At 44.8% G+C, this 23,127-nt stretch overlaps 1 protein-coding gene across 1 annotated transcript in view; it reads left to right on the top strand.

Annotated features, from left to right (window-relative positions):
• The window catches only part of LOC107545995 (uncharacterized), a 37,707-nt gene extending 17,489 nt beyond the window's left edge, over positions 1 to 20,218 (top strand). Inside the window, exons 7-16 of the mRNA XM_087819966.1 lie at positions 2,062 to 3,810; positions 5,894 to 5,947; positions 10,290 to 10,394; positions 12,391 to 12,533; positions 13,678 to 13,725; positions 17,705 to 17,820; positions 18,504 to 18,612; positions 18,896 to 18,967; positions 19,178 to 19,321; positions 20,090 to 20,218. Coding sequence (XP_087676092.1) covers positions 2,062 to 3,810; positions 5,894 to 5,947; positions 10,290 to 10,394; positions 12,391 to 12,533; positions 13,678 to 13,725; positions 17,705 to 17,820; positions 18,504 to 18,612; positions 18,896 to 18,967; positions 19,178 to 19,321; positions 20,090 to 20,218 — 2,669 coding nt within the window. The remainder of the gene's footprint in view (positions 1 to 2,061; positions 3,811 to 5,893; positions 5,948 to 10,289; positions 10,395 to 12,390; positions 12,534 to 13,677; positions 13,726 to 17,704; positions 17,821 to 18,503; positions 18,613 to 18,895; positions 18,968 to 19,177; positions 19,322 to 20,089) is intronic.
• The last annotated feature ends 2,909 nt before the right edge of the window (positions 20,219 to 23,127 follow it).

Here is a 23,127-nt window from a genome sequence, read left to right as displayed (position 1 = left end):
GCTCACTCTCTGGTGCCCTAGACCCTGCTGGACCCTGGTGGGCGATGATAAAGTGATGTAGAGAAATAAGTATGAAGAGAGAAAGATGCAGAGGGAGATGAATACCAGTACATAGAGAAAATGGGGGAGAGGCAAGGAGAACTGTGTCGAGCATGAGTGAAGGACAATGAATGAAGGGCTGGCAGAGTGGACCAGGTAGAGAGAGCACGGACCAAGCATTGTCCCATCTGAGGAGACAGTCACCACAAAGAAGGCACAAAGGGGTGTTCCTAACAGCCCCGAGAAGGTAAGGTGCCCACCGTGATCAAAATGGTCCTGGAGCCTTCTCAGATAAAATAGGCCCCTCTCCAGGAAAGTACAAACAAAACCCCAGAGTGAAGAGCAACAGGAAGAAAGGACAGAGCGGAGCAGCAGGGAAGGGGGGGAGCTTTCCCTGGAGGGGAATTTCAGGGTGAAGGCTTGTTGCCTGCAGTGAGGGTGCTCACTCCCTTAGGGGAGACAAGTGAAATGCTTCATTTATTATAATTTTGTCCAGGAGCGGAGCCACCCCACCATGGAAACCAAATCAACTCCTGCTCTGTACGCCTGGTGGATATAAAGAAGGACTTTCTCTATATGCATTGATTCAATTACATCTAGGATACCATTTTGAGCATTTAACTTTTTCAGCTCTATTGGAAAATAGGAGGAAGCAAGAGGCATTATAAATTGTTGTTTGACTGGATGAGCGTAATCAATTGCTATATTGAAAATGTAGCAATCATATACTAGTAAATGACAGTCTTTTTTACTACATGCTGTCATATCTATTAATGCTAAAAAGTTTATATTCTACAGAGCAAAGAGAGCACAGTGTTTTCACTATCTGTTGGCAATATTGTCATTAGTACAAAACATAGAACATCTTCACAGATTAATTTGTGTGGACATTTAATTATTAATGGAAAAAAGGCTTGGACCAACTACTCTCAAACTCAAATGATACTTACACTATTGGCTTACATTGTGATTTTTCACAGGGTTTTTGTGAATAAATGTTCATTTTGTTTTACAACCTTAGCAGGGAGATGGGGTAACTAGGCTCCCCCAGCATTATAGTGGAGGACACTGGAGATAATAGTGTTCAAGGGTCATTTACAAATTCACGGGGCAGCAGGGGGGAGAGCCGGGCAGGAGCCCAGCATTATGACCCTGGGCACCGGAACCGGGTTCTACTGAAAGAGAAGAAACTGATCATCTCAACACTGATATTGCCACAAACCTTATCTGCTGTGTGAGTTGTCAGAGAATATGTAAGACTATTGCGAACAAATGACTATTTTCTCCCTTTTACTTTATAAAGTCCGTGGATTTAAGAAAAGCACCTACTTTTGGAAAGAGACTTTGCAAAGCAAGTAAGGGCAAGTAGGAACCTTTTGTGGTTACAAATGAACAGTGTTTTCTACACAAGATTCATTCTCATTCTTTGCTGTGTCCTTTATAGTAAAATACAAATTTGCTTTCATTTAAGATAGTTTGTATTTTAACTTTTGTATTACTGAGGCTAATGGCTGTGACAAATAAGCCCAAAGAGGTCAATGACTCAAACACAGTAGAATTTAAATTATTTTTCCCAAGTAAACATTCCAAGGGGTTTTAGAAGGGGAGGGGCTCTATTTCACAAAGTCATTCTGAGAAGCAGCCAAGTGACAGACTTGCCTTCCTCAATATCAGATTTCTAAGACCACCTTGTGAGTGAAGCAGAGCTAGTAATGAATAAAATTACAGACATGAACACAAATCCCTAAAGCTACATGTAAAAGAAGAAAGAATGCAGTGCGAAACATGTAGGGCCAAGAGAAAGCAGAGAAGCCCGCTGGGGTGAAATGTCTTAGTCCCAGCTCAGGGGACAGTGAGGGATAAAATACTGACCTACAGTTTACATAAATAAAAAAAGCAGATCATAAAAGGTCTGAGAGAGGGGCATTCTAGCCCTGGGTTTTCAGAGCGTCCCGATGTTTTACTCTGTTGGTTACTTTGTCATACACTGAGACCTTGAAGAAACATTTCTTCCTTCTGTAGGAGAGCGTCTTGAAGGTTTTCAAGGATTCAGTGCAGAGCAGAAGCGCCCAGGAGCCTGTAGCTCTGCAGTGACAAGTCTTGAAGGTTTTCCGGGATTCAGTACAGAGAAGAAGGCCCCAGGAGCCTGTAGCTCTGCAGTGAGAAGTCTTGAAGGGTCTTCAGGATCCAGGACAGAGGAGAAGCGCCCAGGAGCCTGCAGCTCTGCAGTGAGAAGCCTTGAAGGGTCTTCAGGATCCAGGGCAGAGGAGAAGCGCCCAGGAGCCTGTAGCTCTGCAGTGAGAAGTCTTGAAGGGTCTTCAGGATCCAGGGCAGAGGAGAAGCGCCCAGGAGCCTGTAACTCTGCAGTGAGAAGCCTTGAAGGGTCTCTAGGATTTAGTGCAGATAAGAAGCCCCCAGGAGCCTGTGGCTCTGCAGTGAGAAGTCTTGAAGGGCCTTCAGGATTCAGGGCAGATAAGAAGCCCCCAGGAGCCTGTGGCTCTGCAGTGAGAAGCCTTGAAGGGTCTCTAGGATTTAGTGCAGATAAGAAGCCCCCAGGAGCCTGTGGCTCTGCAGTGAGAAGTCTTGAAGGGCCTTCAGGATTCAGGGCAGATAAGAAGCCCCCAGGAGCCTGTGGCTCTGCAGTGAGAAGTCTTGAAGGGTCTTCAGGACTTATTGCAGATAAGAAGCCCCCAGGAGCCTGTAGCTCTGCAGTGAGAAGCCTTGAAGGGTCTCTAGGATTTAGTGCAGATAAGAAGCCCCCAGGAGCCTGTGGCTCTGCAGTGAAAAGTCTTGAAGGGTCTTCAGGACTTATTGCAGATAAGAAGCCCCCAGGAGCCTGTAGCTCTGCAGTGAGAAGCCTTGAAGGGTCTCTAGGATTTAGTGCAGATAAGAAGCCCCCAGGAGCCTGTGGCTCTGCAGTGAGAAGTCTTGAAGGGCCTTCAGGATTCAGGGCAGATAAGAAGCCCCCAGGAGCCCGTAGCTCTGCAGTGAGAAGCCTTGAAGGGTCTCTAGGATTTAGTGCAGATAAGAAGCCCCCAGGAGCCTGTGGCTCTGCAGTGAGAAGTCTTGAAGGGCCTTCAGGATTCAGGGCAGATAAGAAGCCCCCAGGAGCCTGTAACTCTGCAGTGAGAAGCCTTGAAGGGTCTCTAGGATTTAGTGCAGATAAGAAGCCCCCAGGAGCCTGTGGCTCTGCAGTGAGAAGTCTTGAAGGGCCTTCAGGATTCAGGGCAGATAAGAAGCCCCCAGGAGCCTGTAGCTCTGCAGTGAGAAGCCTTGAAGGGTCTCTAGGATTTAGTGCAGATAAGAAGCCCCCAGGAGCCTGTGGCTCTGCAGTGAGAAGTCTTGAAGGGCCTTCAGGATTCAGGGCAGATAAGAAGCCCCCAGGAGCCCGTAGCTCTTCAGTGAGAAGTCTTGAAGGGTCTTCAGGACTTATTGCAGATAAGAAGCCCCCAGGAGCCTGTAGCTCTGCAGTGAGAAGTCTTGAAGGGTCTTCAGGATTCAGGGCAGAGGAGAAGCCCCCAGGAGCCTGTAGCTCTGCAGTGAGAAGTCTTGAAGGGTCTCTAGGATTTAGTGCAGATAAGGAGCCCCCAGGAGCCTGTAGCTCTGCAGTGAGAAGCCTTGAAGGGTCTCTAGGATTTAGTGCAGATAAGAAGCCCCCAGGAGCCTGTGGCTCTGCAGTGAGAAATCTTGAAAGGTCTTCAGGATTCGGTGTGGATAAGAAGCCCCCAGGATCCTGTGACTGTACACTGAGAAGCTGTCCTGATAAGAAGGGTAAGGACTACCATTGCTTGGCCCTAGGACATCAGGAGTCTGAGCTCAGAGCTCCTGGTTCTCTGAACACACACCAAGGCCCAGGAGCCCATTCCTGTCTTGATCTCATGCCATTTCAAAAACTGCAAGCAAAATAAACTAACAAACAAAATAGAAACAGACTCATAGATACAGGGCACATATTGACAGCTGTCAGAGGGGAAGAGGGGTTGGGAGACTGGGTGAAAAGGGTGAAGAAATTAAGCAATAAAAAAACCCAAAACAAAAAAACCTTCATACATAGACATGAGAGTATGGTTATTACCAGAGGGAAGGTGGGGCAGGGGAGGTGGAAGAGGGTGAAGGGGGGGAAATGGTGATGGAAGGAGACTTGACTTGGGGCTGTGAACACACAATGCAATATACAGGTGATGTATTGTAGAATTGATTACCTGCAACCTGTATAATTTTATTGACCAATGTCACCTTAATAAATTCAATAAAAATTAAAAAATAAGTAAAACTACAAAGAAAGAAATCGCTACAAATTGAGACTTAACAAGGCAAATCTAGTTGGATGGCAGTGCATCTTACTCCATGTTCGCTGACATGCCACCCTCCAGTGCGGTGAATCACATAGTGATGTTCCCTACTCACCACCTACTCTGCGCAGAGCAGAGAAAGTGGGACAGTCAGCTATTGGTCAGATTGGTTACAAACTTGTTCAAAGTTCAATAGGCTCTAATTATTCTCTCATTATTGATAGAAAAGCTTCTGGTTATTACTATCAAATTCCATTTATAGCTTTTGACAGATGAACCCCAACATGACATTGGCCTACCTAGTATTTAAAGATGTCTTCACAAAAAAGATATCTATTTATGTTCACAACAATCTAAAAGTTAGGCCCGATAACTGTTGTTGTCCCCATTCCACAGTGGGAAAACCATCAGTTTGCTCTATGTATCTATGAGTTTTTAATGATCTTTACACATCACATGGAAAGTTACCAGAAGAAGCAGAACTAACAGCTGGACTCCTAGCAAACACCCACAATACTTTATTCAAAACCTCTGAAGCCACGTGTAAAATTATATTTTATTATTTTAGAAAGACACTGTGGTTTATATCCTATACGTTACAAAAGACCCCAATAGTGTCTGTGGCAGAACCCCATTCTCAAATATATTAATGTTTCTGCAGCAAATTGTGTGATAAAGATATTCCATGGATTCATGGCAGCTAAGTCCAAATTCACTGCCAAATTAGTTAGCTGCAAACCTATAAAAAAAAATGTTGGTTTTCAAAACGTCTTTGATTTTGCACATGAGCTAAAGGCTTGTGGGCCTTTGCTTCATTTAGTAGAGATCTCTTTCCTGTAGATGGAAAGAGACAGAAATGATCATCACGTCTTTATGTTCCAAATCCTTCTACAATGTGAGGCGCCATAGGATTCACAACTCTTTTAGTTGTAGATTACTGGGTGTGTTTTCTTTTACTTCCAAATCCTGTGGACATTGAAAACAAATCTATTTAGGGGATAAGAAATCTGAAAAGACCTAAGAGCAAATGTAATGAATAGCTTTCTTTGCTACACAGGCTTTGTTCAAATATTTTTGTTTTTTTCTTTAAAATAAAAAAATTAATTTGTTGGGACTTTAGATGATACACATTAAACATTTTGCATTTGGTGGGCTGTGTTAATTGGTATAAAAGGTCAATGGCACAAGAGCAATGCAAGTGTATTTTTATGCAAACAGAAGGATAAAGGAGTTCAACTGTTTTTTGAGGACCCAGCTGAGAGGGCTCTGACATCTCACAAAAATCTTAATACCTAGACAGGATAGGATACCTGTTCCTATCCCTGCCTAAACTGAAGCACTAAGGTATTTAAGGCGTTTTTCAAAGTCTTATTGAGATATTGGCGAATCCTGGACTCCTACTTCTCAATTCGGTAGGTTTTTAGCTTCTTTAGAAGAAAGAGAGAAACAAGAAATGAAACATCCGTATCAACGCAAGCCTTCTGCAATATAAATCACCCTAAGATCTGCAGCTTCTATTTATTTATTTCTGTTTTCTCACCATCACCTGTGTTTTTTTCTAGGTACTGTGGGTCTTGGAAACAACTCTACTGTAGAAAAAGCCAAGAGAAAAAGAAGTAAGAGTGAATGAGATGTTGTTTACTTTTGATGTGAGAAGTGAGTTTTTAAATACCAGAGTTTCATCACCTTGTTATTTACAATATTGTGGTAGGTAGAATGATGGCTTCTCAAAGATGGCCATGTCCGAATCCCTGTAATCTATAACCTGTTATCTTACATGGCCAGCGCACTTTGCAGATTTAATGAAACTAGGGACCTTAAGATGGGGGAGATTATCCTGGATTACCTGGGTGGTCCCATAGCTCTTAAAAAGTGGAGAACCTTTGCCCGGCCGGGCGTGGCTCAGTGGTTGAGCATCGACCAAGGATCTAGATCATGGTTCGATTCCCTGTCAGGGCACATGCCTGGGTTGCAGGCTCGATCCCCAGTAGGGGGAGTGCAGGAGGCAGCCAATCAATGTTTCTATCTCTCTCTCCCTCTCCCTTCCTCTCTCTGAAATCAGTAAAGATATATTTACCAAAAAAAAAAAAAAGTGGAGAACCTTTCTTGGCTGTGGAGAGAGGGACAAGTGACTATGGAAGAATGGTCAGACAGATGCAATATTGCTGACTCTGAAAACGGAGGAAGGGAACAGGATATGTGGGTGACCCAAAAAGCAGGAAGGCAAGGGAACAGATTGTCCCTTACAGCCTCCAGAAAGGAAGGAAGGTCTGCTAAAAACTTAATTTTAGCCCAGTGAGGCCGTGTCAGAATTCTGACATTAATTGTAAGATAATAAATTTGTGTTGTTTTAAGCCACTATTTATAGTAAATTGTTATGGAAGCAATAGGGAAATAATACAGACTTTGGTTCTTAAAAGTGGTTATGGCTATAAAACTTTCCTAAAAATGTGGCAAAGGCTTTGGGCAGTGGGCAGAGGCTGGAAGAATTTTAAGTAAAATGATGTTTTTTAAAAGCCTAGATTGCTTTGAGCAGTCTGTAGAAATGTGGATGTTGAAGACCTAGTGAGGACTCAGAAAGAGGGGAGAACATAGGAGAGAACACCTGTGTTGTCTCAGAGAATACATAAATCATCCTGAACAGCACAGATATGTACAAATAGGTTAGAGGTGTGACTGGGGAGGGCTCAGAAGGAAATAAGGAACATGTTTTTGGAAACTGGAGGAGGAGGATCCTTATTATGTAGTGACAGAAAGCATAGCCAAATCCTGTCCTGCAGATATGTGAAAAGCGGAACTTTCTGGATATACACTAACGAGTTTTCTAATTAAAGAATATGCAGCTGGGGTTTTTTTGCTGCTTAAAGTAAAATGTGGGAACAAGATAAACTGAGGGGAGAGCTGCTCAACAAAAAGGAACCAGGACTTGATGATCTGGCTTATTCTTAACTTACTCAGGTTGCAAAAGATGCTAAAATTATGAGATTTACTGTCAGGTAAGTGTGCTCTGTCGAATGACCAAGAGTGTGGCTGTACAACTTTTTGCTAGAGCCTCAGAAGCAGTGAAAGGTCAGAGTATTTAGTCACAGAAAGGTGCTTTGACGAGATTAAGCATGTGACTCAAAGATCCCCTCAGCCATCTCAGCAGAAGTCAAAAAATAGATATGATATGTGATTATATAGGAAAGATCTGTGGAGGAGCCTCTTGTCTAATGGAGCAAATCCCCATGATATACATGGGAGACCTATAAGGTTCTTAAGAAATTTATACCAAAAGAAACAGAGACATCCATGTCTCATCCCTAAAACCTGTAATCTGTCTTTTTACATGGAGAAAATGACTTTGAAATGTGATTAAGTTAATGATCTTGGGATGGGGAGGTTATCCTAGATAATCTGGGTGGCCTCAATCAAATCATATAGATGCTTAAAATCAGAAAAACTGCCCTGCTGTGTAGAGAGAGATCTGTGCCTATGGAATAAAGATCAGAAAGATGTAATGTGGCTGTCTTTGAAGATGAAAGCAGAAGGCAATGAGTCAAGAAGTGTGTGCACCCCTTAGAGCTGGAAAAGGTAAAAAATGGACTCTTTCTTATGATAGCCTCCAGAAAATAACAAAGCCCTGTGGGCAACTTGATTTTAGGCCAGTGAGACTTGTGTCCAATTTCTGACCTTTAGAACTGTAAGATAAAAATTTGTGTTGCTTTAGGCCACAAAGTTTATGGGAATTTATTACAGCCACAACAGAGAACTACCACTTTTCATAAGACCAAAAAACAAACAAACAAAAAGAATACTTTACCTTTATATAGTTAGTTTACATCTTTTAAATCAGCACTTTATATATTTTTAAATGCTCACATCTTTCTATTGCTTTTTAATTTTAAAATCAATGAACTTTGTAGACGTTGTTGGATATCTTTCCAGATTTTTTCTGTCCATGCATTAACACATTTAGAATTATATTATTTATTTGAGTTAATATATTCATACTGTTACATTTCCCTTATTTTAACCAGTATATCATGCACACAACATTTTGCCAATTTAACTGTAAATACTTTTATTTCATTTCTGTTTTCATTTGCATTACTATAATTTTTTAGTGTAGTTGAGCATTTTTCACTGGTTATTGGTCATTTGTTTCTCTACAAATGCCTGGTATCTGTCTTACCAGTGTTGCTGTTATGTTGGTCATTTTTTAACCATGCTGTCCAAGAATCGGTATATTACTATATTACATATGTTAAATTTTTCAAATGTATATTGTTAATATTTTGTCTCATTTAATGTTAATTTTTAGGTTTTTAATTATATATTTTGTCCTAGAGAAATTTGAAAATTTTGTGTAGTGAACTCTGTCAGGGTTTTCCTTTATGGTTTATAGGTTTTATATAAAATTCATAAAATTTTTTCCACCTGAAGGTTTTAAGGACATTTTATATTTGTTCTTAGAATATTTGAAAGTAGTAAAAGTCATTAATTACTTTTACCCACTTACTTCTTCATAAATTGAAATGCTCTTTACGTGCCTTTCCCTGTTTTCATGGATCTGTGTCTGCACTCTACACAGAAGAGCTGGACCAGGACGATGTCCTTCTGGAAGGATAACTCGGGGCAGTTCTGAAAGACAGATATCATTAATGCCTCTCCATTCCCACACCTCCTAGGTGTTTCCTCCTCAGGTGCCTGGATCTTTGCTCTTCCTTCAGTGCCACAAAATCGGTACCAAGCACTGGCTGTAACTTCATCTTTCTTTCCGATAATCTCCTATTGTCACTCGGACTTTTCGTCCAGAAGGGTCAGATACAAGCAGGGCAAAGGCATTTCCAAAAAACATATAACCCAGATTAAATCTGAATCCTCCAGGCACTCCAAAGAGTGGGAAAGAACGAAGCATCATTACCAGCAGTGGTCAGAACAGAATCCAGATGTTCAGAGTTGGCCTATATACCACTAATCCCCACCACTTTTGTCCTGATCACAATGCAGGAAGCAGCTGGTCCCTTTCTGCCTTCACTGGGGACAGCTGCCTTCAGTGACCAAAGAGCCACAACGGAGAAGTGTGCAGACAGGGGGAGACGAGGTCACAGTTAGATGATCAGTGTATTGGGTGTAGCTTTTCATAAAGGGCACGCCATCGTCAGACGGCAAATGGTCCAGCCGGCCGCGCCATTGGCAGGTGGTTCTAGAGTTTCCTGAGCTCCTCTGTCTCTGGGGAAAGCTGGTGTGGGGAGAAATGAGGCAAAGCAGAGAACACAACGAGCGGGCAGACGCCACGCTCACCAGGTTCCTCATCACTGTCCCTCTGCTCCCTGAGTCAGACCCCAGCCGGGGAGGCACAAGGACAGTCTGACTGTCTCCGGGGCCTCACCGCAGCGGGACAGCAAAGCCGGGGGCTTCCTGCAGAGCAGGACGCGCTGTGTCTCGCTGCCAGGGAAGAGTGGGGAGGGGGCTGGCCGGGAGCTGAGACGGTTTTACTGGTGCCTGATGTCTCTGGTGAACTATAGTGGTGCCTCGGTGTTCGAACATCGCCGTTGGCGAACATTTGGGTATACGAACACTGAACCTGGACGGAAATGCTGCAGCTTCCGAGCACCTCTCGGAGGTCGAACATGCCCCGCGGCTCCCGCTGAGGGCAAGATCCCGAGGCCCAGCTGTCGGCTGTGGATCCCTCAGTTTTCCGACGTTTCAGAGCTCGAGCGGGCTTCAGAACAGATCACATTCGAAAACCGACGTGCCACTGTATTGATTGTGTGAGATTTGAGAGGTAAAATCCAGGTAGACACTCTGGTTATGCTTCAAAATGCCACTGAAAGGAAAGCTTTGAATTCTGGAGATTTGAGGAATAAAGTTTCCTAAGTCCCCCTGTGCCTGCATAGAAACGACCTCAACGTGGGAGGAAGGTGCACGTGTACAGTTGTAAAACGAGACAGAATGAAGAATTTTCTCTTTCAGGGGCAAGAAACCACGAAGAAGGGAGTGTGAATTTGAGCTCTGAGATACTTCCCGTGACCTGTGGGGAGAAGAAAGGCATGTTATTTATGAACATGTTGGAACAAGGTAGGTTTTATGGTCTACTTTAATTTATAATTTCTATATGAAGAAATCATAAAAAGTAACAGAATTACACATCATTCAAGGAACTAAGGCCCCACTGTGGCTTGAAAGAAGTAAGGGATCCCTAAAATGATATTTTCATACTTTAAGAAATGGCGCATATTAAGTGCTCACTCCCACATGGAAGTGTCCATGAGGACGCCCAAAGAACCAAGGGAAGTGCAAGAACGTCAGTCTTTGGGTGGAAAATATTGCATATTTTACTTTGAATCAGCCTCCACCTTCATCTCCTGTACCCCTCCTGGAAATCATCGCCAGGACAGGGTTTTTGATGTAGTGAGACGACCACAAAACTTAGAATCAGATGACCTGAGCCCCAGCCTCAGCTCTGCCAAGAGTGACTGAGCAAAGAATGAGCCTGAAACTTCTCATCTAAGAAATGGATCCTTTAAAACCTGCCTCACGGTGACTTTGAGAGTTAGTTTACATAATAAATATAAAATATTTTGTGATTTTAACATTATAAAGCTTTCCAATAATTGTCTATTATGATGAGCTTCATAGCAGATTATTCTCAATATGTCTAAGGAGCACCAATTGACGTAAATGTTTGCATCTTAACTAATTTTTAAATTGCTTTGCTGAGACATAACTCACACAGTTCACCATTTGACATGTAGAATTCACTGCTGAGTTTTTGTTTGTTCCTATTATTTGTTCTCGAGATTATACAGCCATCGTCACAGTCTCATTTTGGAATATATTACCCTCCACTAAAGGAAACCCCAGGTCTCTCAGCAGCCAATGCCCACCCCACCGCCCAGCCCTGAGCAGCCACTGATCTATTTCCTGGCCTATACGCTGGCCTGTTCTAAGCATTTCATACCAACTGACTCATGTAACATGTGCCTTTCTGTGACTGGGTCTTTCACACAGCATGTTTCCAAGGTTCATCCGTGTAGTAGCATGTATTATATTTCCTTCTTTTTACTGCCAAATAGCATAATATTCCATGGTATAGATATGCCATACTCTGTTTAACTATCCATTAGTTGGAGTTTTCTCACTCTTTGGCTATTATAAATAGTGCTATTTTGAACGTTCACGTGAAGCTTTTGTGTGAACATGTTTTTTCATTTCTTTTGGGAATATACCGAGGAGTAGATTTGCTGGGTTATATGGAAATTCTATGTTGAACTTACTGAGGAAAAACCAAACTATTTTCCACTGTATTGCACCAGCTTATCTCCCACTAGCAAAGTCTCAGGGCTCCAACTTCGCTGCATTCTCACCAACACTTGTTATTGTCTGTCTTTCTTATTACAGTCATCCTAGGGCATGTAATGTAGTAAGTGTCTCATTGTGGGTTTGATTTCCACTTCTCTAATGCCTAATATTGTTATAACTATCTTTTATGTATGACTTAAAATTTCTTCTGAATAATATTTCACAATGATTTTAAAGTCAGCTATCCTTGATTTCAGGGATGGTAAAATCTCAGCTGAATAATATCATTAACTTAGATGAAAAATGGTATGATACTGGGTACAGATGTTACCATCATGCCATTCTGAGCAGCGGAGACCTCACCTGAGGTTTCAGCCCAACTAGAGTTTCTGCCTCCACACTCACCCAAGGCCATCAGAGAGTCTGGCCTGTTCTCTATCCCCAGAATTCAATAGCAAATTGAAAACCTATCATTGCTCAAAATCACTTGCTTTTCCTTGCAGGCGATTTGGAATACTTTTTATAATGTTGATTTTGATGCTAATGATCACTTTTTTGTTGCATGAAGTTCAAAGCAATGGGTGCACAAAGCAGGAAAACTTCTTAAAGGGAACTTACAGGCTGGGCTTGGGGGTTCTGAAGTCTGGGAGGGGTGGCCAGACTCTCCTGCTGGAGCCCAAATTGGTTGGCTTCAGATCCAATGTGGTGGGAAGCCAGTGTCTGAGCTCTGAAGACAAAGAGGTTTCATGATCAACTTACCCCGGTCTTACAGGAACCACAACGAAGTGTATACTAAGCCAGGATGGAACTTGGTTCACCCCCAGGGAATTTGAAATCGAAGGAGGCTACCAAAAATCAAGTAATTGGAAGACCAGTTTGCGCTGTGGTGGGAAAACCCTAAAATGCCTGATGGAGGTACGCCAGTGATGGGGCAGGAGATGTGACTTTTTGTTGTAGTCAAAGATAAGGTCACTATTTCCTCATGAAATACACGCTGAGTTGTGGCTAGAGCCCCCAGGCCCCTGACTTTAACTTTGTCCCAGGGAGAGGTGCCCAACCCTCATACTCAGCACAAGGCAGCACATTGATGTTGTCAGAGGGGCTCTGTGGGGGTAGATGCAGGAGCCTGGAGGAGGGAAGGGTCATTCTGACTCAGGTGCTTGCACACAACTTTAGGCCCTGAAAGAAAGGAGACAGTCTACAGCCAAACAAGCGGGCAGAAGGCACTCCAGAGAAAGAATGGGGTGAAACCAGAACCAGAAACTCCGTGGGTCGAGGTATACAGATTGTGTGTGATATGGCATAATCCATCAGTTGGGGTTGTTTGTGGAGGGATTCAGTGCCAGGCTAAGGAGTTTAAACTCATAATATAGTCAATGCAGAGCCAGGAAGGTCTCCTGAGGTGTGAAATGACATATTTAAAACAATAAGTCAGAGAACATGGGGCCTGGAAATGACCTCACCGTCTTTCAGCCCAAGAAGCCGATAGTCAGCCTACAATGCTCAGCTCCAATGTCACCCCTCTCTGAATATTCCCTGGCTGACCTGCCTTGTCATCCCTTCCCTGGGCCCCCTGGCCCACTATTAAGGCCCTTCTCACACTGTTTTATACTTGGCCTTCCATGCAATCCCTTATTCTCTTTACACCTCTCTAGGGTTTATACATATTCGTGTGCCCAACATTGTCCAGAGTGTTTCCACCCTGTAGGTGTGGAATACGTGAGTGTTGATTGAATAGCCCTTCTGTGAGGACATAGCTTGAGTGGCACTAGTGGAATAGAAAGGAGTGAGAGATGTCAAAAAGATTGTGAAGCTCTGAAAGCTTATGGGAAAAGCAAAAGAGCAGGGCAATAGGTTCTAAAGGTGATTTTCTGGATACTGTTGATGAATTCTAGAATAAGTACAGGTGAGGAGAGGGAGATGGTGTCTCATTTAGACACCTTGGTTTGAGCTGACAGCAGGGCATCCAAGAAGAAATATTTACAAGGAGGTTGGAAATGTCAGACTCACAAACCAAAAACGCAGACTAACTGTATACGTGGATCTCTTTATCTTTCAGGCAGGAATAATACGTACACTTCCAGGAAAAGGTGGCAAGAAGAAAAAGGTGATTATTAGTTTATACTAGTTCTTATTATATAACTGATTTTATATGAACAGCATCTTTTTATGGTTTCTCAATTGGTTATCATTAAGTTTCCTTTCCTACGCCCCCAGCCATTTTTTTGTTTTTGTTTTTGTGTTTTTTGTATGTGCCTTCAGAGATGCTACTTTGAACACTGGGTTGTATGCAAAGTCATGTGGGAATGGTAAACCATTGGAGGCTGGGATAATAAGGAGCCATCAAAATAGCCTCATAGAAGAGTTTCAGCTATACCTGCAGATGTTGTAAGAGTGTCAAATGTAAAGCAAACGTGATTATGAAATACATTAGAAAATTTCTTAATAAGTTCACAAGGTCACCTTCAACTCAATCCGATTTTGTTCCTATTTTTAACATTTTCTTCTCTTCCTCAAGTGGAAATTATTTGCCCTTCACGAGGATGGTGCTGTTAGGGAGGGAGCCCTTGGGAGATCAATGTATCTCACATGAGGAGTCGACCTGGGAAATTGTTTACTTGGATGCCACCCCTGTGGCTCCACCTCCAGGGCTGTGCGGGCCTCCTGTCTACCTAGGAAAGTGTTTCTCCCTCTGTGGAAGAAAACTATGGAGGCAGCAAACAAAATACACAATGTGCAGTGCAGATTCAGGATAAGGTGATAGTTTTTCACTACTGAGTATGAATGAGGACTTAAGAAGGAGGGGAAGGTGAGAAGTGTCACTCTCATGAACATCAGGTAGAAACACCAGCCAAGACTTTCACAGAATTCTACATTAGGTTGCACATCGCTAACGCTAGAAATGTGAGGTCCAGGCCTTTTCATTATCTGATGTTCTGGGTCTTTGGAACTATCAGTCCTTGGGCCATTTCATCCACTGGGTTTACTGAAGATAAAATATTTTTAACGTACTTTATTCACTGACTGCTTCAAAGAGCAGTGTCTCCACCATGCTCTGTGCTCACTGAATCTAGATGACCTAAAAGAGCAAGCAGCTCCCAACCCCCAGGTTCTATCTTTTTTCATGGGTGCAACACTTTGCAGCAACAAGGTTCAATTGCCCCCATATTTTCTGTCTCCTTGATCAAGAACTGAAGTGGCCCAAAATGGCAGATCTCAGGACTCATTACTACCTCGGTGGGTCTTCTGTGCCTCCAAGGACTTCTTTTGCTGATGGAGCCTGAAGTTTTTGGAAATTTCAGTGTCGTACTTGGCACCCCATGACAGCTTCCTGTCTCCTGTTGAGGGCCACTTATACTTTCTGGTGACAGCTGCTATGTGTCAAATAACCTGAAATACTCAGCCAAAACAATCATTTATTGTATGCTAATATTAGCTTCAGAGATAGCAAGTAATCCCCTTTCCTAAATGAAGCAATACTCATTTATTTACTCATTCAACATACAACTATTGAGTGCATAAGAAATGCTCAGTGTCCATTGAAGAAGATTGAAGTAATGTCCCTGACCTTAAGAATTGTTTCAACTTCATTGTCTACCATGGAGGAATAACTACTGGGGAGCAGGGATTCTAGGCTATCCAGGGAGGCAGGCAGTGACATGACATTTCCCGGGTCATTTTCCAGTGGATCACACTTGTCTATGATTTCTCTGCCCTGGGTAGAGATAAAAGCTGAGGCTGCTTGAAGGGAAGGAAGCCAAGCCATTGTACTGAACGTACAAAAGCAATGTTAGTGTAGCACCTGGAAGTCAATTTCCTGTGAAAAGTCAGCCAGGTGCCATCTTGGGATTTGGATGGAAGGGAGTTGAGGATGGCCTTCTGGAAAAAGAATTGAAGCACCAAGGACCTTGGATTCATTTTAACTTTGGGGTAGTGCCAAGAAGAGCTACAGGACATGGTGGAGCTATCCTTGGGGTATCGTATGGTTCCCAGAACCTTGAACAATAGATGGAGACCCAGAGGGTCATGTCACACTACCCATGGTCAGGAGTCGGTGGGAAGGAGAAGGCAACTGTTCCAGCAAGAATACCATCACTCCTGTTAATAGTCTTTCCTAGGGTAGATATTAGAGGCCAATCCAACACTGCCTTCTAATGTCCTCATGCATTAATAACCACACTTGCTCAGGCTAAATCTTTTTTTTTTTTTTTTTTAATATATCTTTATTGATTTCAGAGAGAGGAAAGGAGGGGGAGAGAGACAGAAACATCAATGATGAGAGAGTCATTGATCGAGCCCGCAACTGGGCATGTGCCCTGACCGGGAATCTAACCCCAATTGCCTGGATCCTAGGTCGATGCTCAACCGCTGAGCCATGCCCAGCCGGGCGCTCAGGCTAAATCTTAACTCAGGTTGCCCACTGGAATCACCTGATGACCTTTGAAAAATAACATAGCCTGAATCCCACTCTAGGAAAATTTCCATTTAATCATTCTGAGTATGACTTGGACATTAGAATTGTTAAAATGTCTTCAGATGATTTTGATACACAAGTTATTCCTCCTATGACTTAAGGAGAATACCAATGCCTGTGCCTCAAACCGGGCCAGTTGATTCAGAATCTCTGATGTTGGCACCAGGAATTTATTCTATATGCTCTCCTCAGGCAATTCAAATGTGCGGCTGGGCTAAGAAACAAAGAGCCAAAGAGAAAGGGCCCTGGACTGGATTGCAGATTAGGATGGAAGGTTCTTACGTACTGGCTACATCTGTTATTTCCTTGTTCTTCTAGGCAGAGGCCACCACTTTCTGGAGTCCCAACAGTGAGGAGGAACACGGCCCCAGGCCTCCACACTAGAGCAGCCTCAGCCCCCACTGGGGATGTGGTTCAGGAGTCTTCCAGAACATTGATTGGGACCTCTTGGCCAGACGTTTCTCTGTTTTGATCTTTCTCATATATGGCCAATTTTATAAGCAAAAGAAATAACCAGAATCTAAATTTGCCCAGCACAGAATTTTCACCCAAAAGTCCATAACAATATTTAAAATAATTGTTAATTAGTAACTTTTCATCTTTTATTACTTCCTACACAAACAAAAATAAAGTGCTCCAAATTACTCTGCCCATTTCCTTCCAGAAGGACATTTCTGATCTTTGTGGGCTGTTAACCGAGATATAACACAGACTGAGAAACAGACCACTTCTCTCTGTGTATCAGAGTGGAACCAACCATTCATCAGGGTCTCGGCACCCGGTACACAATGGAACTAACAAAAGAAGTTTAACAATCCGTGTGAGGAGTGAGGACAGATAGGATTTGGGATGCGAGCGAGAGGATAGAACCAGGATGGATTCTCAGGTTTGCGGGGGAAGGTATATATTTGTTTTATGAGATGGCAGCACCAAGAAAGAACACGTAGTGGTGTGGGGACAGGAGGACACACGGCTGTGACTGGATGAGTTTGGGGTGTGCCTTAAGGGCCCGGAGGATGCTGGTGAGCGCAGGGATGTGCACGAATGCAGAAGGCAGGCTGCACGCCTGGGAGCTGGAGACAGCGCTGGAGCTGCAGCTTGGAGAGAGTTTGGTGGAGACCAGGGATTCTGTCTACACGCTGGAGGGGAAGGAGGGGAATAGAAACAGACAGAGCGGAGGCTGAGGGAGCAGCCCAGGAGAGCGAGCGCAGAGACCACCCGCGTCTGCAGGGAGCACGAGTGGCCGTGGCAGAGAAAGCTGGACGCTGTCATCCCTGCCTCCTGCTCCCCGGGGGACCTCTCCCTCCACCCAGCACTCATCAGTGGGCGGGCCTGTCCCCAAGCCAATCTCGTTTTGTCACCTGAGTGGTCAAGAGAATAGAAACTTCTGTAATAGACCATGGGATAGACAGGATGCTTCTACCCCCAAGATGTTCTCAGACTGTCTCGATTCTCTCAGAAGGCAGAAGGAAAGCAACCATGGGCAAATATAGTTTCTGATAGTTCCTGATTCATATGTGTTCTTCCAGGTTCACAAAAGGTTGTGCATTTTAAATTCTCATAGTGGTGGCCTTTAGGGGTCTCACTGGAAACACACTGTTTTACCTTCTAGCTGGGAAATTCAGACATATGTGAGATCTGCCAGTATGGAGAAAATCTCTTCTGCTGTGATACTTGTTTGAAATTCTTCCATGGGGACTGTCACCTCCCACCTGTGGAACCTAAGAGGTTTGTGAGATACAACCCCCTCCCCTTTTAGGGATTTTCCTCCTGCCATGCAAATCCCCCAGGAGAGTTTCTCCTTGTGTCCTGATGGAGAAAGGGCAGGGTCAGAGGTACAGGGTCCAGCAGTATGGTCCGGGGAGCTGTCTAAAGACGCTGTCAGCTGGAGAATAATGTTCTCTCTCCTCTGGGAGGCTGAGGTCCCTGGATGGGTCCTTTGCCTACATACCACTACTGTCCTTTCCAGAACTTTCTCAGGACAGACTCCTATTCATAGGAGTGGAAATGCTAGTGGCTTATGTTCTGTGCTTATTCAGAAATGTCAGGAAACACATGACTTTTTGCCACTGATTAACTGAGGCCCAAGGCACTGAGGGGTTAAGGCCCAGTCTCCAACACTCGGGCGTGGTGGGCAGGGCTCCTTGTGCTCACAGCTGCTCAGACAGAGAAAGGAGAGCCTACTACTCACCCTGACACCACCCTCCACCCACTCACCCCCTGCTGCTACCCTTGATGGGAGGAAGGTCATTGGCTCAGACCCCACCTGGGGGTCTTGGAGTCTCTGAGGAGTGTCCCCTTCATCCCCCGGCTGTGCCCATTGGCCGTTCCTGAAAGCAGGACAGTGGCAACCGTAGGAACAGTGGCTGTTTCTGGGGCTTTGCCTTGCTCACTCATGCCCGACCTCTCAGGAGCCCGTGGAGTTGCACCTTCTGCAGGATGAAGGCGTCCTCAAGAAGTCAGCAGTGTCTCAGGGAATCTGAGGTCCTGGCGAGGCAGATGGGGCCCGAGGAGCAGCTGGTGAGTCAAATTCAAACCCCAAGGTCTCTCCTTTCTGCTTATATGTGAGAAGTCAACAGTCAGTGGGTGAGGGGTAGGGTTCTAAAGGGTGTCTCAACCATGCTGACAACTCACCAGAACCTGTTTTCAGAAAAGAAGCTCAGCCTTTTCATGTCTATTTCCTGGAGCCATAGCTGTTTGAGGAAACTTCTGGGAAACCGGTGTGGCCACGCCTCTGCCTGGACGCACACCTGGGCTCGTCCTCTCCAAGCTGCTGTTCATTCATGTCTTCCTTCTCTTGCAGAAGTGTGACTTCCTCCTGCTGGAGCTCTACTGCCATTCGGAGAGCAAGGAGGCGGTTCCACCTGGCTGTTTGGTGAGTAGCAGCAGGCCACGATTCCAGGCCGCCGCTGCGTTGCCCGGCCTTGCCACAGGCTCTCATGGGATCTGGGGTCTGCAGCCCACGGGAGGGAGGGCAGGAGCTGCCGTTATCTTTACCTTAGATTTCGGCTGGATCTCACAGGAATTCACAGAAGGCAGATATTGCACTGTGTCAGAAATTCTCTCAATATTTTTTTTCCACCAGAATTTAGAGACTGTTGAGTGCATGAAAGATCTTTTGATGTTGAATGAAATTAAGAAGAAGTTAAGTGAGCGGGGTTACCCGAAAGTGGAGGGGTTTGTTCAGGCCGTGCGCCACATCTTTCAGGTCCACCGGGCATCTAAAACGGTAAGTGGCTCCCCGTGTTTCCATTCCATTTTCTTTCCATTGAGTCGCTCTGCCCTCAGTTTTTGGTGCAGGGAAATTTTATAGTCTTTCTCATCCTATCACAAGGCTGGACAAGCAAGGGATCTAAAAGTGAGTGACTTTTAAAACTCAAGATAGTACATCACAGTAAGTCACTAGGTGTCCCTACAATGAAAACTTCAGGCCCCTGAGAGTTCATTCCTCTCCTCAAAGGTAAGAGGTGTCCATTGAGGACCCTGTGTTCTCCCTGCTCCAAACAAACGGATAAGAGAATTGCTTCCTAAAGTTATATTGTGCTTCTTATCTCTCCCGAAATATCTCAGTCCAACTTCTCAGAAATTTGAAACTCCAGGTTCCTTTCATGTAAATGAACATATAGTTAACAGGAGTCACCAGAGAAAAACAGAAGTGACAACATGAAAGGAAGATCACTGATTGTACTTAGACATCTATAATATCTGATTGTTACAGACCTTAGATTACTTTTCTAATTATCACTAAAGTAAACCACCCAAACCAAATGAGTAAAAGTCCTCAGGTACAGTAATCATTTTTCATTTTTGCCTAGTTAATAGTAAATAATTATTCACTTAGGACAGAAAAATTACTCTTAGCCACATGAGTTTGTAGTCTTAACATGGTTAATGTAATTTAGGTGTTTTAGGCAAGAGTTCTGATCATACTCAAATTGCAAGGTGTCTAATGACACTAAGAATAAGTGTCATTATTTTTGTCTTTTTCTTTTTTCAGTGCAATAACTTTTGCTGGGGAATTAGACTGGAGGCGAAATTTGAGCAGCATTTCAAGGAAGTGTTTGCTGTTCAGGAAACAAAACAAGAACATACAAACTACAAAATTAAATTAGAAAAAGATGCATGAACAAAATTAGAAGTTCAACAAAGAAAAAGAAACTATGTCACATACAACGGAGCCCCCACAAGACTATCAGCAAATTGCTCAACAGACACTTTGCAGGTCAACAGAGAGTGGATGATATATTGAAAATATTGAAAGAAAATAATTATTAACGAAGGTTAGCACTCAGCAAAGCTGTCCTATAGAATTAGAGGAGAAAGGCCCATCCAGAGGGAAGCAGAGAGCTCATCGCCACTAGAACTGCCTTAGAAGCGCTAAAGGGCATTCTTCAAGCTGAAATAAAAGGAATGTAATCAACCTTGTAAAAACATGGCCCAAACTCTCACCTATACACAGCTGGGTGCCCTTTCTTCCTTTGTTACAGGCACAGGGAATTTAGAGCCGGAAGGAGGCAGAAGGAAGGCCTTGGCCCAAATCCCTTGGAAAGAGTTGCTGCGTAAATAAGTCCTTGAAACAAAAACCAGATTCAACAATCATAACCCAACCTCCTCCTTCAACAAGAAAACTATATTCTTAAGCTTTTCAGCAACAATTTTTATGTCTCCTATGTATAAATGATTTTGAAGTATTAACCCCAACTGAAATTCCACAATAAACCATGTCTTTTTTTCTAGGCATATTATTTGTTCTTTTATTTTGTTTATGAAACAAGCCCACTCTAAGTGGATGTGTGTTCGTGCTCTAGCAAGCACAGAAATACAAAGTGTACCTAGCCTGGCTTGTGTGTCTCTTAACCGGTATACAGTTAAGGGCACAGTAGCATCTCCCTTCCATGGTGGGCATGGGCTCCAGGGCACAGGAACCACTGGGGTCTAAGAAGCCAGAAGCAGGGCTGGGATTGGGAGTGGGAGGGCTGGTCTGCGTCTTTCCAGTGAGGATGGAGAGCTCTGCTTCTGATCTGCGGAGTGAGCTCTTACCTAAGGAATCGCTTTCAGAGAACAAAAGCTGGGTGAGTCTGGAGATAAAGTGAGCCTCGAGCAGCCAGCAAGAGATGTTTCCTGTTGCAAGAGATGTTTCCTGTTTACGATTGCCTACTCAGAGCAGACACAGACTTGTGGGGGAAACTCAAACTTTGGTAGAAAGTCGTTTTTTCCTGGTCAGCAGCGCCAGGGAAGAACCCAGGGCAGCCATGCTCATTGAAAATGAAGGGGGAAATCTCAGGAGGTAGAAAATCACAGATAGGAACCTAAAATGCTGTGTATAAACATCCCCAAGTGTCCTAACATCAGTTCTAAAACAACTGACAGGCAGGTGAGACAGATGGGCACCAAAATACCAGCTTTCTTCCTGGTAAAAGCTGGATGTGTGCCCAAAAAAATTACTCAATCTGAACCCCGGAACTGGGCTTAGCCTCAAGGTCTCAGGCTGCTCCAATCAACCACACCCCCACACTCCAGGCCGCTGGCCCTGTGCCCTGGAGCTCAGAGGAGCACAGGGCCCTGGCCTCTCCAGCAGGATGAGCCCAGGAGACCCAACAAGGAGCGGACCCACCCTCACAGAGCTCCCAGCCTGAGTCTCCCCAGGAAGAAGGGAGGGCAGGGGGACCCAGAGTCCTGCCGACTGAGGGGCCCCTCCTGGAAGGGGACATTGGTGTGGGGCCTGAGGGTTCCCCCTTAGTTCCCTGGTGCCCCCTCCTCTCCGTTTCTGCGTCCACAGAGGCGCCGGGTCTTTGTCCTCTGGCCCAGTGGCTGCTGTTGCTGCTGCTCCTTCCTCCTGCCTGTGAATTCTCAGGTCCCTCTGCTTTGTCTCAGGGACAAACTCTGTCCCCACAGGGTCTCCCAGGCTGGACACTCAGCCCACCACTGACATCCGAATGGAAGCTGCTCCTGGGGAGGCTAAGGGAGCCTGTCCCCTTGGCACGTCCTCTGCCCCCTGTCCCTCCTCGGTCGCTGCCTCTGTGCTCTCCAGGTTTCCCGGCCCCAGAGCCAGGGCTACTTCCTGACAGCAGAAATGGTCCCTGTTGTCAGTGCTCCTTCCCACCATGGACAATGCCCCAGGCCCTCCCTTCTTTCCTCCATATCAGTTCAGCAGATTGTTAGGGGTTCAACCTGCTTCTGAAGATGGTCCTGCCCACTTCCTAACCCGGGTGGGTCTGACGTTTTCTGGATCAAAAATCTTTGATTTCTCCACAAAGGCCTCCTGACCCCTCAGAAACCACTGCTGTTTGCAGAGTGGGGTGCTGCCCAGCTCTCTCTGGCCCCACAAAAACGTCCCCTTCCCTTTGGCCAGGGCAACCCCAGTGTGGAGCATCCACCAGGAGGCTGGTCCTTGTGCATTTCCCAGCCAGCTGACTGCTATCGGCCTCTAATGACTGTGGTGACCTTGGTGCCTCTAAGCAAACCCAAGGAAAAGCTGGCACATTTGTGCTAACACCCAGCACAATGGTGGCCTAGTCAGGCTGCTGCCCAGGGACAGGAGAGGGGACACTGGAAAAGGCTGGTGTCACATGTCAGACCTTGTCTGAGCCCCAAGCACCATGGAGACCAGGCACACAGGACAGCCAGGTCCTACAGAGGTTCAGCTGAGGGGTAGGGGAGATCCCCATGTGTGCAGCACCTGGGACACACTGAGACCCTGCCCACTGGGACAGATGTCCCATCAGTGTCCTGAAACCTGTCCCAATAAGATTGATATTCACTCTTGTGGGGAAAAGAAAGGACATACGGCCCAGGCAGGTGTGGCTCAGCGGTTGAGGTCGGCCTAGGATCCAGGAGATCGCGGTTCAATTCCTGATCAGGGCACATGCCCGGGTTGGGGGCTCGATCCCCAGTGGGGGGCGTGCAGGGGCAGCTGATCAATGACTCATCATTGATGTTTCTAGCTCTCTCTCCCTCTCCTTTCCTCTCTCTGAAATCAATAAAGATATATTTTAAAAAAGGAAAAGAAAAAAGAAAGCACATACGTGGAGAGAG

The sequence above is a fragment of the Miniopterus natalensis genome, chromosome 8, assembly GCF_054644295.1.
Source record: "Miniopterus natalensis isolate mMinNat1 chromosome 8, mMinNat1.hap1, whole genome shotgun sequence".
NCBI classification, from domain to species: domain Eukaryota; kingdom Metazoa; phylum Chordata; class Mammalia; order Chiroptera; family Miniopteridae; genus Miniopterus; species Miniopterus natalensis.
The sequence above is the reverse complement of the archived record's forward strand: the minus strand, read 5'-3'. Positions and strand labels throughout refer to the sequence as shown.